The sequence below is a fragment of the Opisthocomus hoazin genome, chromosome 13 (genome assembly GCF_030867145.1).
Source record: "Opisthocomus hoazin isolate bOpiHoa1 chromosome 13, bOpiHoa1.hap1, whole genome shotgun sequence".
NCBI lineage: Eukaryota > Metazoa > Chordata > Aves > Opisthocomiformes > Opisthocomidae > Opisthocomus > Opisthocomus hoazin.
Window position 1 is genome coordinate 22,730,330 of NC_134426.1, and position 13,437 is coordinate 22,743,766.

The window sequence follows — 13,437 nt, forward strand, 5'->3', positions numbered from 1 at the left end:
ATCCAATTAAGTTTGTCTTCACCTTTTTGAGTATCAGAATTTACAAAATTTGCAGGAGCTTTATAAGGCCTGCATGAAGTAGCTTCAAAGATAATGGAAACCAGACACATCCAGAGAAGTTAGGAAAATGTTGCTAAGAATTTCACAGCAAAGTTGATTCTTAGAAGAGGTTACACACAGGACATTTCGCTGAAATGGTTCAAGAAAAATCTAAGATTAAAGATTTAATAATAATTTGGAGATAGGAGAAAGCCTTGGTATTTCAGTATCAGGCATGGAAAAAGCATACAACTTTCCACATTACTCACTTATAATTTAAATATATCACTGATTTTGTTGTTCTTTTGAGAAAAAAATAAAATAGAATAAAGAATGGCCTCTTGTAGTTATGGAACTTAAAAGTTACTACTCCTTCTCAGATATTGTAATGAGAAATACAATTTAAAAGATCAATTTTTAACTTGGAATCTTGCATATTCCTGAATTTTATTTTCTACACAGAACACTGCACCACTGTACAGAATAAAAGATGAAATAATGAAAAATTATAGGAATTGACTGTATAATAAAACTTACTTATTTACTGTAAAACTACTTCCAACTTCAGAACAGAATACTATACTAAAACCTGGCTTTATGACTTCAGTGGGATCCTTTAATTTACATTATTTTACCTTTGCAGATTTGTCTTAGTGCTAGACACTCCATCAAAATTGTTCAAAGCAGATTTATCATCTGCATTTTGCTTAATATAGTAAGCTTTTTTATGGGAATCTCATGAATTGCTTTATAGGACAATTTCATACTCAACAGTGAAGACATTCATTAGAGTTCATTAGTGGAAGCTGATGGAAGTTATAAAAAAACCCATGAAGGGTCCTGTGCTAACCGTACGCACAGGCTGGAGACCTGGCCTCCTGCCTGCCCACCCCCTCCACCCTATTTCTGTTTTCCTGAGTAGCATACAATTTGATAGATACTCAGTGGAAGAATGCACCTTCAAAGACTCAGGAGATTGAAAAAGAAGAAATATCAGTTATAAACAATCAAGTATGAAGCTAACATTTTTTCTTCCCACCAGCATCCACATACAATTCATCACAACACACCACCAGCTGCCTAATCACAATGCGCTTACAATCAGAATATTCTGCTTGCGATGTCTGTACAGCTGCCCCGTCTGTTGACTGTGGTGCAGATGAGTTATTATCTGATTGCGCTTTGCGCACCAGTGCTGCAAGTGGATGATCAGGGTCTACTACCTTCAAAGGCTGAAAAAATTTTGAGAATAGAAAAAAAGATTAAAATTTGAAGTACATATTTAAAGCATGACAGCATCAACCCAATTTGGAAATCAAATTTATCTAAGTTAATAGGCATCAATAATATTGTCCAATCACTGAAGTTATTGTCTTTGTAGTGCTCACATCAGAATCAATTTCTCTTTTTTTTTTTTTTTTTAACATTTGTGGAAAACAAAACTAAAAATACTTTAATGTGAACAGAAATCCATGAAATGGGAGGGGGGAAAAAAAGTATTACTCTTACTTGTTTACTGCCAAGGCTGGGATAAGACACTGAATCTGACTTGTCTAAATATCAGACAGCACCACTGTCATTCCTCTGAAAGCCTCAAATGTGTACAACCATCTGTCATTCCCATTACTTCATAACTGATCAAACTCAGAAAATAAAAATAACACATCCAGCAAAATTTACATTTAATCAGCAGTATTAATTCTGCTGAAATTGTTCACTGAAACTATAACTTCCATGTCAACATTTTATGTACTAAAATCTGAAAACATTCCCTCTCAGCTTATATACAGAAGGCATTAAGTATCTTAATCTTTTCAGCTTCAGTACAGGTTCTGTGGGATAAATCATTGATTCATGCCAATACCAGAGGGCATCAAAAATAGAAACATAATTCCTTACAAATAGAAAAATAACAATTTACGTACTAGAGGAAAGGTAACTTGAAAGTTTACCAAAACAGACTTAAATTATTAAGACACAGTCTGGGAAAAAAAAACCCAAACAAAAAAAACCCCACAAACTTTGTTAACAAAAGATCTTAACATCTGCATATTAGAATTTCTGTGCCCATTAATCAGATGTTTTACAAGGTAGAAACTAATTTTAATAGAGTCAAGTACCTTCATGAGCTCTTCAAGCCTACTGCATTTTTTAGATGCAAAGAGACTCGGATGCAGATAATTTCCATCGTCATCATCATCATCATCATCTTCTTCCTCTGATTTGACTCTTGAGTCTAAATAAAAGTAATGTCTGAATTTTATTTGGGTTTGCTATGGATTTGTATCGGGAGAGAAAGATGGTACAGGACACGCATACATTCTTAAGAAACTACGGTTTCCATAAATCTGTTTATTCACAAAAGCATAGATACAAGAAGATATTGCTAGTCATCAATAAAACTAAAACCTAAGTGCACAGACCAGCTTTCTGTTGGACTAAAACTACACAAGCATTTCTAAAAGCTCCAAGATCACAGCAGCTCTTGTACCTGACAGTTTCCCAAAACAATCTTTTAGGAATCTTAGCTAATTTAAGCAAAATTTTGAATCATCACATCAATCTCAGTTGCAGGATAAGAGTATTGCCATTGAAATGCACCACAAAGATGTGGCTATTCTACCAAAAAAGACCAGTGGATGTTTAAATGATTCACACCCTGAAGCCACCCATTTGAGAAGCAACAACTTACGCTTTTTCTCGTCCGCTTTATTTTCAGAAGGAGCCGCGTATCGTCCCTCTTTCATAGCCTTCTGAATGAATTTGTAGTAAGGATTGAGGTAGTGATCAAATCGCAAGAAGTCAAACTGGGAGTTCCGTGCTTGCTTGGCTTTTAGCATAATCTCAAACTGTGCTCCCTGCTTGCAGACAAAGTTTGCAGTTCGTTCTATAATAGCATGCATTTTTGCTGTTGGTGGCTGTGGGAGTAAAATAACATATATTTGTATTTTCATAAGCAGCTTGTAAAGTGTGTTACAACTCCAGAGGGAACTAGAAAGAGCAGTAGCTCCCTGCCCCTCTTCTCAGCTTTCTCTAGCAACTCAGTTTCATAATCACTTTCAACTACTGAAAGCCTATCAGCACTGAAGAAAACCAGTCCAAATCTTCCCTAGCTGCTCATTCATTTCCTCCTGCAAGATCCTCTCCTTCTATCAGCAGAACTATTTTTTGCCATTGCACACCAAACTGAAGAGGGTAACAAATTCTGGTCGAGTTTGATTTAGCAAAAAAATTCTCTTAAGCCAGCTACACTCCACAGCCATATAGACACTTCTGTGGCACAAGACAGGAGGCGTGTTTCTTGACAGAGCAGTGCCAGCTTAAAGTGGTCCTGCCCTACAATAGCTCAAAGTGCTCTGAAAACTCAAAACATACGGTCCTCTTCCCAACAGCTGTTCTTTATTCTGTTATCACTGAACGTGCAAATACTGTTCCCTAACTTGAAAGGGCTGTTACTATGCATTTGCCCGGAAGGAACATGTATCTTAAGACCAACGTAAGAATTGCCATTCCTATATGCTGTCACATTCCCATAAAGAGTCGCTGAACACTTTAACAACAGAAGAAAAAAGAAAATTAATAGAGTTAAGCAGCATCCACACATCTCCACTCCTGAAATCCCCTGTAAGGAGCACTGCTATATCAAACCCAAGAAGTGAAAGGAACAAGAATACAGTTAAAGAAAAAATGAACGTCGCCATTCACTGTCTCTCATTTCATACTCAGATAGCTCTGTTTTGTCTTGTGCTCAATAAACTGTAGAAACACATACTGTGTGTGCCTATAAAGACTGAAGGATCACATTAATGACTCGTTTTAGCTTTACATTGTTATTGGTCCAGATACAGAAGCACATTGCAAACCTCAGAAAATCTTTTTCAGAAGATTGGAAATACATGAGACAGTGGTGCTCTATTTGGGGGAAAAAAGTCTGAATATGATCAAACAGCACATTTTTAGAAATTACTTTCAGTCATTTGGATCCTTTACTAGAATAACATGTTCCATACGGAAAATAATTAGCTGTTTCAAGTTTTACTTGTCCCTCTAAAACACTACCAAAGATTATTTTAATTAGAGGCCATGAAGTTCTCAACTAACTGATAACATTCTGTGCATAGTTTCACTATTTAATCATACACCAAGTTTCTCTATTTCTGTGGTTCTTACGCAGAAAAACAAAATATGCCTAAGGCCAAGAGATTCATAAACAAAGCTGCAAATCAGCAAGGAAGCTCAAAAAAGATTGTATCTGAAATTACTATCTGGTCTTGAATTTGAAACCGATATCACTACGTTCTGGAAAACTGGCACTATGAATATTAATATGCTTTTACTTGACTTCTAAGATTACCAACATCACTGATCTACAAGACTTCAGAAACTTTACAAAGTGAAAAACAGTAAATGGCAAATAGAGATATCATAGACATACTCTAGTTTGCCACTACATTTAATAAAACCACTAAACATTTAAACTGAGAACTGTTAAAACTTCTGAAAGTAAGAGTACTTGCCAGAGCTCAGAAAAAACCCTTCTGAAAAATACTCCAGTGACATAAGTGCTATCATCTAGTCAGATATTCTGTTCCAACCTTTTAGTATTGTAATTAAACGTTTTTCATGAGTGACTGTCCCTTACTGCAAGTTAAGCAACTATCCTCCAATCTGAAGTAAGCCTGGAAAATAATTTTAAGCCTTATGTTGCCTCTCAATATTCTCATCTGGAAAAAACAAACCAATTCTCAATCTCTCCTCAGAAGTTTAACCAATAATACCCTCTCACGGCCAACTTCCATAGCATCTGCACACTTCTTAGAATGCAATGGTCAAGAACAGTCATCTCTGTCAACAAAACTGACATCAACAGTCTTTAGCAGTGGAAGACCTCCTGCATCCTTGACACAACTCTTCTATTTTAAGTTCCAGAATGCCATTACTGCGGCAACTCGAGTTGCCATGCACTCAAGATTCAAGAGCTCACTACAGCCTTGGGATCTTTTTTGCAGTAGTGCTGCCTAACTACTTAGCCTTCATCTAACAGTTGCACTTTGGATTGTTCTGTGTTACAGGAACTATTTTATATCTGTCTTTACTGAACTGCACCTTAGAGATTGTGAACAACATCTCCAAGTTAGCAAGCTGATTCTCAAATTTCATCTTACTTCCAAGCACTAGTTTCCTCCCCAAAATGATTCAAGGTTTACAGGTGTCCTCCCTTCTCCATGACCATCAACAAGTGCCATGTCTTTTAACTTGAATGTTTCTTAGCAGTAAACTCAGAAGACCTAGAACACCACTGTCATTTCCACAAATCACCAATGTATCTGTACACATTTTCCAATTACTTGTGGATCAATGCAAGGCAATGAATTTATGATGTATTTCTCTCTTTTTTTTTAAATGGGAACAGGGTAGAGTGAGAAGTATTTTTTAAACATGCCTGTAAAAGCCCACCAATGATGTACCAGGCTTCTACCCTTCACAGCAACTGAATTAAAAAATACAGAATAAATACATTCAGTGGCAAAACCTGAATGACTTGACTAGAACAACAACAACAAATTAAGGCTCAAATAAAAAAAAAATTCTCACAATTCCCAATCCAAGGTCAAGTATACATTGTTTTCAGAGCTGCTGTCTAGACATATTTGTTTGGTTTTTTTAAATCAAAACCAAATATACCCACATTTGCTTTCTGTTCATCTGAATATAATGAGTATATGAATATATGAGTAATTACTTTCATAAGCCCCCCACCACATTCTGCGACTTACACATAAAACGTGTCTTTAAGTTTCAGAACACAATTCAAGCAAAGTAGCTATCTACAACAGCAAACATTCTTTCACCACCAGTTACTCTTTCAAAAGAGCACCCAAATGCTAAATAAGAAGCTTCTCACTGAGAACTCAATGGTCTTATTTCTAAGACTAAAGTATAACTCATAATTTAAAGGCAATAATGTGTGAAAACTTTCCTTGAATTCCACAGTACGTTTGTAAGTACTTCACTAACTAAATGTATTGTAAGATTGTAAAGAAAAGTAGAGGAAGTAAAATTAAGAGTTGCATATTAGCTTTGTTAAATAGCTCTTATTTTATATAAAAACCAGAATAGGATAAAAATTTTCAATTAAAAATGAATGAAGTAGAAAAACACACTTGCACAAATAATTGTGTTCACTATTAGCTATTCTAACAGAGTCCTTTGACTCTTTACAGGCCAAGGTTATCAAGTTGAGAAGGCAGTCCAAATATAAATTAACACTTTCATGACCATGGTGTCGGAGAAAGTATTATCTGACTTCCCAGTATCTTTTATAAAACTTGAAATAAATTGAAAATCCTCATGGTTACAACTGTACTCAAGCAACTGACTGTTTAGCTCCCTTCAGGAAAACCACACAAGTTGCAATTAAGTTTACAGTTTACAACGTAGCAAATTCTGTAACATCACACGAAGCTTCTATATGCTAATACTTTCAAATTATTTCAGAATTTTCTAGAAATCAACTATTGCTTTTCTCCTTGAATTGGCTAGTGTTATACACAGCTTTTATATCTGATCACTTCCTACCCTCTTCAGGTTGGGACTCAATTAAAATGAATCCACAAAAAAAGTCTTGAACACAATCTATCTTTCAGTTTAATGGTCCTTTACATTTAGAATGCCAACCTTGACATCTCAGTAAGTATCCGTTCCAAGAACAACTGCCTTTTTTCTGCATTATCTAAAATAACATCACAAGTGATACTAAATGCACTTGCATAAGCACTGCAATAATTTCAGCGTGAAAAAGATTCAAGAGAGTTCATAGAACTCAAGAATTCAAGAAAGAACATTTGAAATTAAGCTACTATTTTAGATTAACTTAAAATGTACCACACAAAAGTTAATGGAAAAAAAAAATCAGTAAAGTACCACCAACTCCTTGAAAACTGACAGAAATGTAGGTTGCATTAAATGTACACACATACCAGTTCCACATCAGAAGGTACATTGAGTCCTGGAGGGGCAACAAAAGGTTCTTCGTTTTCTTCTACATTTTCTGACTGAGCTGCTTCTACAAGAAATGACAGAGTAAAACACTATAGGACAAAATGTGTCAAAGTACACAAATTTTAACAAAAAATTATTAAAATAAAGTATATCTGAAAGGATGTGCAATCACGGAATTTCTGAAATGAAACTATAACCAGCATTTGCACTGAAGACATCTAAACGCGGTTTCTCTCTCTGGTGTTATGTGTAGTTTATTTAAGATTGCATAAATTACATCTGAATAGAGGTATCAGGAAGTTAGCCCTGACTACAGTGCTGGAGACAAACAAGTGTCAAATCAAGTAGAAAACATTCAACTTCATGAATATTCCTTATTTTTTTTTATAAGAAAACCCATGAAAAATTAAGCAGTACCATTTTCAATGCACTGAGTGAACCCTTTCCTAACAGTGATTAAAATATTACAGATCTCTCTAAAGCTGTTAAGACCTGTCATCTGGTCTATCTGAATTCAGGTCCCTGTAAATCAACCATTTCAGCCTATGTAAACAAATCTTTCATCAGCTTCCTAACCCTAATGAAAGTTGCACACGAATGCAATAGGGAGGCTAAAATCAGCTTTCATCATCTACAGAGATAAACCAGGAGTTGCCTTAATAATTGATTAAAATTAATGTTGCCATTCATCTGAGAGTTCGGCCTAAAGCTGGTATGGTTCCTTTCATACCAAGTTTAACATATCCAAATATTTAACAGATTTATCACACGAACTACTCATCTAAAATAGTTTTTCTTTTACAAAGGCCACTTTTTATTACATTCTGTTATTTGGTATACCAGAAACATTCCTCTGAAAGTATTTTGCTTTACAGATTTTTATAATTATTGCAGTGGAAAGTTTACTTTTTAAAGTAACTTCTAGTATTAGCTATTCTATTAGCTTTAAGAGAAAATGTATTCCAGTTTTATAATAACAAATTAGATAGCACAACTGCATGAAAATCTGACTTATGGGAACCCTGGACACAGCAGAACAGTCTAATCACGCATGATGTCACAGCAATTATTGCACACAAGATCTTACCCATGCAAGAAAGAGAGTTAACTTTTTTGATTGCTGTCTGGTGGGTTTCCTTTTTACTTTTTAAATGAACTCAAACAGTTTAACTCTCCAAAGGCACACAGAAATTTTCACACCAAGGAAAGGAGGAAGAAGCAGCAGACAAAGCAGAATAGGACTGTTTCTTTTGGCAGCAGCTTCAGCTAACACTTGAAGTTTTCACAGAACTACCGCCTGTAATTCACATTACTGTTATCTAAATCTTCCAATATGTGGGCTTCTTCTATTATGATTTATAAAAAATTCATCTGAAGAATTTATAGTCCTGTATTATTGGAAATGTTACCATATAGCAATCTATTAAAAATCTGTACAGTTCTGCTACAGCAAAACATAATACCAATGTTTCCATTTCATGTTTGCACCAAGTACTTCTTCACCCAAGTACTATGAAGTGTTACCAGAAAATGCCTCTTTGTTATCCATCATTACTAAAAATTTTCCAGAAGATAAAGAGTTTGGTAAGAAAGCTCACAACTGAGACAATGTTCCAATGACCTGCTATAAGGATCTCTACTTCTGGCCAGCAGCACTGAGAATTCTCACATTACACCACAAGATTTTGCAATAGCCTAGCATGACACTTCCACGCTGCATCAAATACTAATTAACTAACTTGTTGAAAGACTGGGTAGTTATATCTCTCTTTGTCAATGACTATATTATCACAATTTAACATTATTCCTAAAAATACGGCTTCATTAAGACTGAAATACATTATTTTAGATATCTCATCATTCTAGGAAACAAAAATGACGTAGAGCAATCCAGTCACAATTTGAACTTGTGACAGCTCTCTTACCAAATGAAACTGGAATTTTAATTTATTCCTTACACACTTGATCAAAGGTAGAACATTATGGCACATTTTCATCCAGTTTTGCAAACCCCTCCTACAATACAGATACCCTATAAGGTTCAGCAGATTCCCTTTTTAGTGACCAACAGACATGGGGCATTCATGCACCTTTTTAATCTCTATGAAGCAGAGGAACATGTGGGAGCCAACATACAAACATATTCTTCTTTATCATCCCCAATTTTTCAGTAGGCTTATCCCTATATATACACAGATCCACATAACACGAAAAACACCCCTATGACAAGAAACACAAACTGTAAAGAGAACCCAGAAACGATTTGGTTATTTAATCTACCAGACAAATGGGAATAAAACTGAAATGAAACCCAGAAAAGCCAACACAATTCAGCATCAGTACTGAAGAGTACAGGAGAAACCCTTGGTAGAATGCAAGTGGCATGGACACTGCCCTGAGACAACCTCTCACACACAGGGGCAAAAACCACCAAAAACCCTTTAGCATCTAAAATGATCCTGCATTGTAGCACACACCTTGTTAAGCACATCTCATACCACAGTAACCCACCAATACATAGTTAGGAAACCAAATCGCTAATGAAACAATCCTAACTTTACTGAGGCACAGCTCAGTAACACTTGAAAGCTTCCTTAAGATTTCATGTTAAAAATGCAAAGTTACCATAATTAAAAGATGGGAACACGAGAACCTGAACTCTGCATTTTTTAAGACCACAGAGGGGGCAGCTATGTTGAAGAGAGATTCGTTTATAATTATTGAGATGACATATTCTAAACTTATAAAAAATATACATTCTGGTCAATTACTATTATTTTATTTGTATTGATCTTTTCCTTCTTGGTCAAGAAATACAGTGGTAACAGACAGCCATGTGACTAATTACTAGTTTTTTTCTGAATAAGAATCTGCAAGAGAGCAGAATTAAATTTCCTACCCTGACTACTGCAGTATGGACTGTGCCGTAGCAGGGAAAGATTTAAGCACATCAAGAGCGAAGTTTGTAAAAACTCAGTAGCACTGTTTTCCATAGATTTTGCTGAAATGCTTTGAGATTTTTTAAGTGTTATTTTAACGAAACACACATTTTCAACCTTCAGCTGCAAGAGACACAGGATGACATGTTCTTCCTGACAATTAACCCTTGATATTTTTACCCCTTACCTCTTTGTTTTGCAGGCTGATGCTCCTCCTCCTCAGTGGGTTCTGAAGGGTCATAATAATCACTGCCATAACGGAATCCCACTGCATTATAGGTACCATCCTCTGCCAAAGCTTCACTCAGCCTTTTATATTCCTCCTCTTCAACAAAAATGCAATTACCAATCATTAGAACATATTTAAAAGCTAATTTCTTAAAAAAAAAAAAAGTAATTTCTTACTTTAGTTTTTAAATGAGAAGTTTTCACCTAATCATTTTAACTTTCATTAAAATTGAAAAATGCAGCATATGCATATGCTGACCATTTATTTCTTCCTGAAAAGATAAAGGCTGCGGGTTAAAACATTCTACTGTAATTATGCATACAAAAGAACAAAATTTCATTTATACAACACTAAAAAAGAAGCAGAATGTGTTTATTTGGGGGGTTTTTGGGTCTGAAATCCCAGTCTGCCCTCAGAATCTGGGCAATTTCTGAGTGGATCAATATTTAAACTATCCTGAGGTCCTCTCACATACGCAAAGACTCCCGTTTTTCGAATCCACTGGGGTACTGTCAAGATAACATCAGAAAAAGAGAGTATAAAATTAGGAGTAAATTTAATTTCATAATTATTTATTTAAACATCTGCTAAACTCAGGAAGTTTCCTTTAGCAATACCTTGCCTCGCCTCCTCCTCAAGCAAGTCCGTATGCAAGGCTAAATACCTCTCTTCATCACAGAGGGCTTCTATTCTAGCCTCCTCTTCAGACAGTTGATAATCTCGGTTCCACGTGGAATACTCAGCATCATATTCAGAAAGGTCATGTAGGTGACCACGCCCATCATACCTGCAAGATGAAGCAACTGGTCAATGCAAAAAACTTAGGGCTTGGGTTTATGCGACTACTTAAATACTTACCCATTAAAAATGAAAAAAAATACTTATATGTTAAAGCATATTTCCTTTTAGAAGTTACGTTTAATTTTGCTAATCATTTGTCACCAACTACCGAAAATTTGTTTAACAGTCTAAATTCCTCTCAGAGAAACTAATAAATTATTACAATTAAAGGCAAAGGTATCCTTTAATAGTTTAAGTGGGATCCATTTCCTTAACAGCTCTTACCGTACGTGCTTCAACCAACCAATCAATGTCACTTGCAAAATACGTTTTTCTGGAAAGTCAAATAGCTTACATTCACACAAACCCGAATACATAAATACCTATCCGTAAGAACCAAACGGTCGAAATTTCCTCGCTTCTTTCTGCTAGTCCCGAACTCTCAGGAGATATCTTCACCATAGAAACTTGCGTCCATTGGAGGTAAAATCATGGCTAGGCTCGGCCCCTAGCCATTTGGCTGAGGAAATAAGTTCTGGGTTATGTGATAGAGAGACACACATACATAGGAACAGTAACATATACATGCAATTTAAGGAGGTTCACCGTAAAAACGGCAAAGATCAATCATGTACAGTTCCTTTCTACTAAGCAGAAACAATTTTATTTGCAGGAAAAGCACTGCATTGGGATAATGTTTATGCATCAATAAAAGAAACCGATTGAATAGTAAAGTGACAGTAAACTCGACTCCGCTGAGGTGTCTTCCCACACACAACTCTTGACTTGTGCCAACTTGCTAGACCAAAAACAAAGAAAGTAAATATTCTTATTGTCAAAAGTTAATGAAACACGTAGGTCTGGTTAATCAAGCTCTGTCCACAGGCAAACTTCAACCCACATCTTCTCATAGCAATGTGCTTTTCTCAAAATGGTGAAAATGAAGACTTCCTGCTGCTGGAGATAAAAAGACTCTAAGCTTCCAAAGGAGTTTATAAGATTAGTAATTGCAAGCTACCTTAACTTACAAATGTATGTTATTTAGATTTTTTGGTATATGTACGTACATGCACACACCTAGTTTTTGCTCCCAACAATTTCTGTAACGCCTCTAAGTTGGGTTACTGTTGCACAGGACCATAAAAATGGCCTCTACCTACTAATGAAATCTGTCAAAGTGATCAGAAGTGCGCATCATAACACTTCTATTCTCTTGTAAGAAAGAAATGAAACATATCTACAAACATCTATGGTTGTTTTTTCATGCCTTTGTGTTGTTTATTCCAATTTAACAAATTAATTTCAATCACAAAAATCATTAATGGCGTAAATTCCAAATTAGTTGCAAGGGCATTTCTTTTTTCTACAGTCTTATGGAAGGAAATGAAAAGACCTTCCCTTACTGATATTTTTCCAAGGCAAATACAGCTGTTAAATCAAAACAGGAAAAATCACGTATAGCACCATAGCAATAATGAAATTGAGGGAACAAATATCTATAGTATGTCATGTGATCCTTTTTAAACAAAAATCCTTCCATCTTTCCCACTGAGGTTTTCAGGGTCAACCACAACTCTCAAATTGTACTTTCAGTGCTCTGCCCAAATACAGCCAGCCTGACCTCCCATCTTCTCCTCTCTCCAGGAGAATATTCAGAAAATTCATTCTGAATTAATTTATTTCTAAATCCCACCCTGCACTGCTGAAACAACTTAGAGACCAGAAAAAACATCAGAGCAGATTCCATTACTCTCCCTGGCCATGCACCTGCACCTACTGCGAAACAACAAAAAAAAGCCACCCCTGACATAAAGTTTGAAACGCCAGCACTCAAAATGAAAGCCATTCTGCCTAATACAGTGAACCATGGCACAAGGAAAAAGTGGTTAGGCCAAGAATTGCTTTTGGGGTATCCCAGCAACGGCCTGCAGCCAGGTTACGTAGGAGAAATAAGGAACCCCCATTTCCCCTCAGGTGGGCAAACACCTTTCCACTCTGCACACTGCGCCCTTCTCGCTTCGAGCACACACAAAGTGCCTAACAAGTATTCCCATGCAGTAAGGCTCCCTTGGTTTCCAAGTGAGAAAAGAAGATGCTTGCAGTTTGCACCGAAAAGGAACAGATCATGCCCAGGCTCCGCTCCGCCCTGCACACCCTGCCCTAGCAAGCGGAGCAGAGAGACCCAGGGCACACCGACTGTCAGACGGGGGGGAACCCCCAGCTCCCGCTGCCGGGGATGGGGGGGGGGCCCCGCAGCGTTGCCGCGGCCGCGCTCGGAGCCCTCAGCCCGGAGGAGCCGCTCTCCGGCTCTGCCAGCGAGGGAGGGCCCCGCGCGTCTGCCAGCGTGAGCCCTCCGCTGCCCCCCGCCCTCACCTGCCCACCGCGCCAGGGGAGGGAGAGAAAGAGGCTACAACAGGAGATCTCGCAGCAGAGTCTGGGGGTTGTGTT

At 36.9% G+C, this 13,437-nt stretch overlaps 1 protein-coding gene across 7 annotated transcripts in view; it reads right to left on the reverse strand.

Moving 5' to 3' along the window:
• The window catches only part of SFSWAP (splicing factor SWAP), a 51,857-nt gene that overhangs the window by 38,017 nt on the left and 403 nt on the right, over positions 1–13,437 (reverse strand). For 4 of the 7 annotated variants that reach the window (XR_012765416.1, XM_075434510.1, XM_009932470.2 and 1 more), the window contains exons 2-7: positions 10,827–10,996; positions 10,168–10,305; positions 7,020–7,105; positions 2,732–2,957; positions 2,160–2,275; positions 1,139–1,271 (exon numbers count right to left, since the gene is read on the reverse strand). Coding sequence is in view for 6 of the 7 variants with exons in the window: in XM_075434510.1 (XP_075290625.1) it covers positions 1,139–1,271; positions 2,160–2,275; positions 2,732–2,957; positions 7,020–7,105; positions 10,168–10,305; positions 10,827–10,996 (869 nt within the window). In the remaining variant the exon portion in view is untranslated. Of the gene's footprint in view, positions 1–1,138; positions 1,272–2,159; positions 2,276–2,731; positions 2,958–7,019; positions 7,106–10,167; positions 10,306–10,826 lie in introns of all 7 variants that reach the window. The other 3 variants (XM_075434509.1, XM_075434508.1, XM_075434507.1) reach the window with 3 other exon arrangements.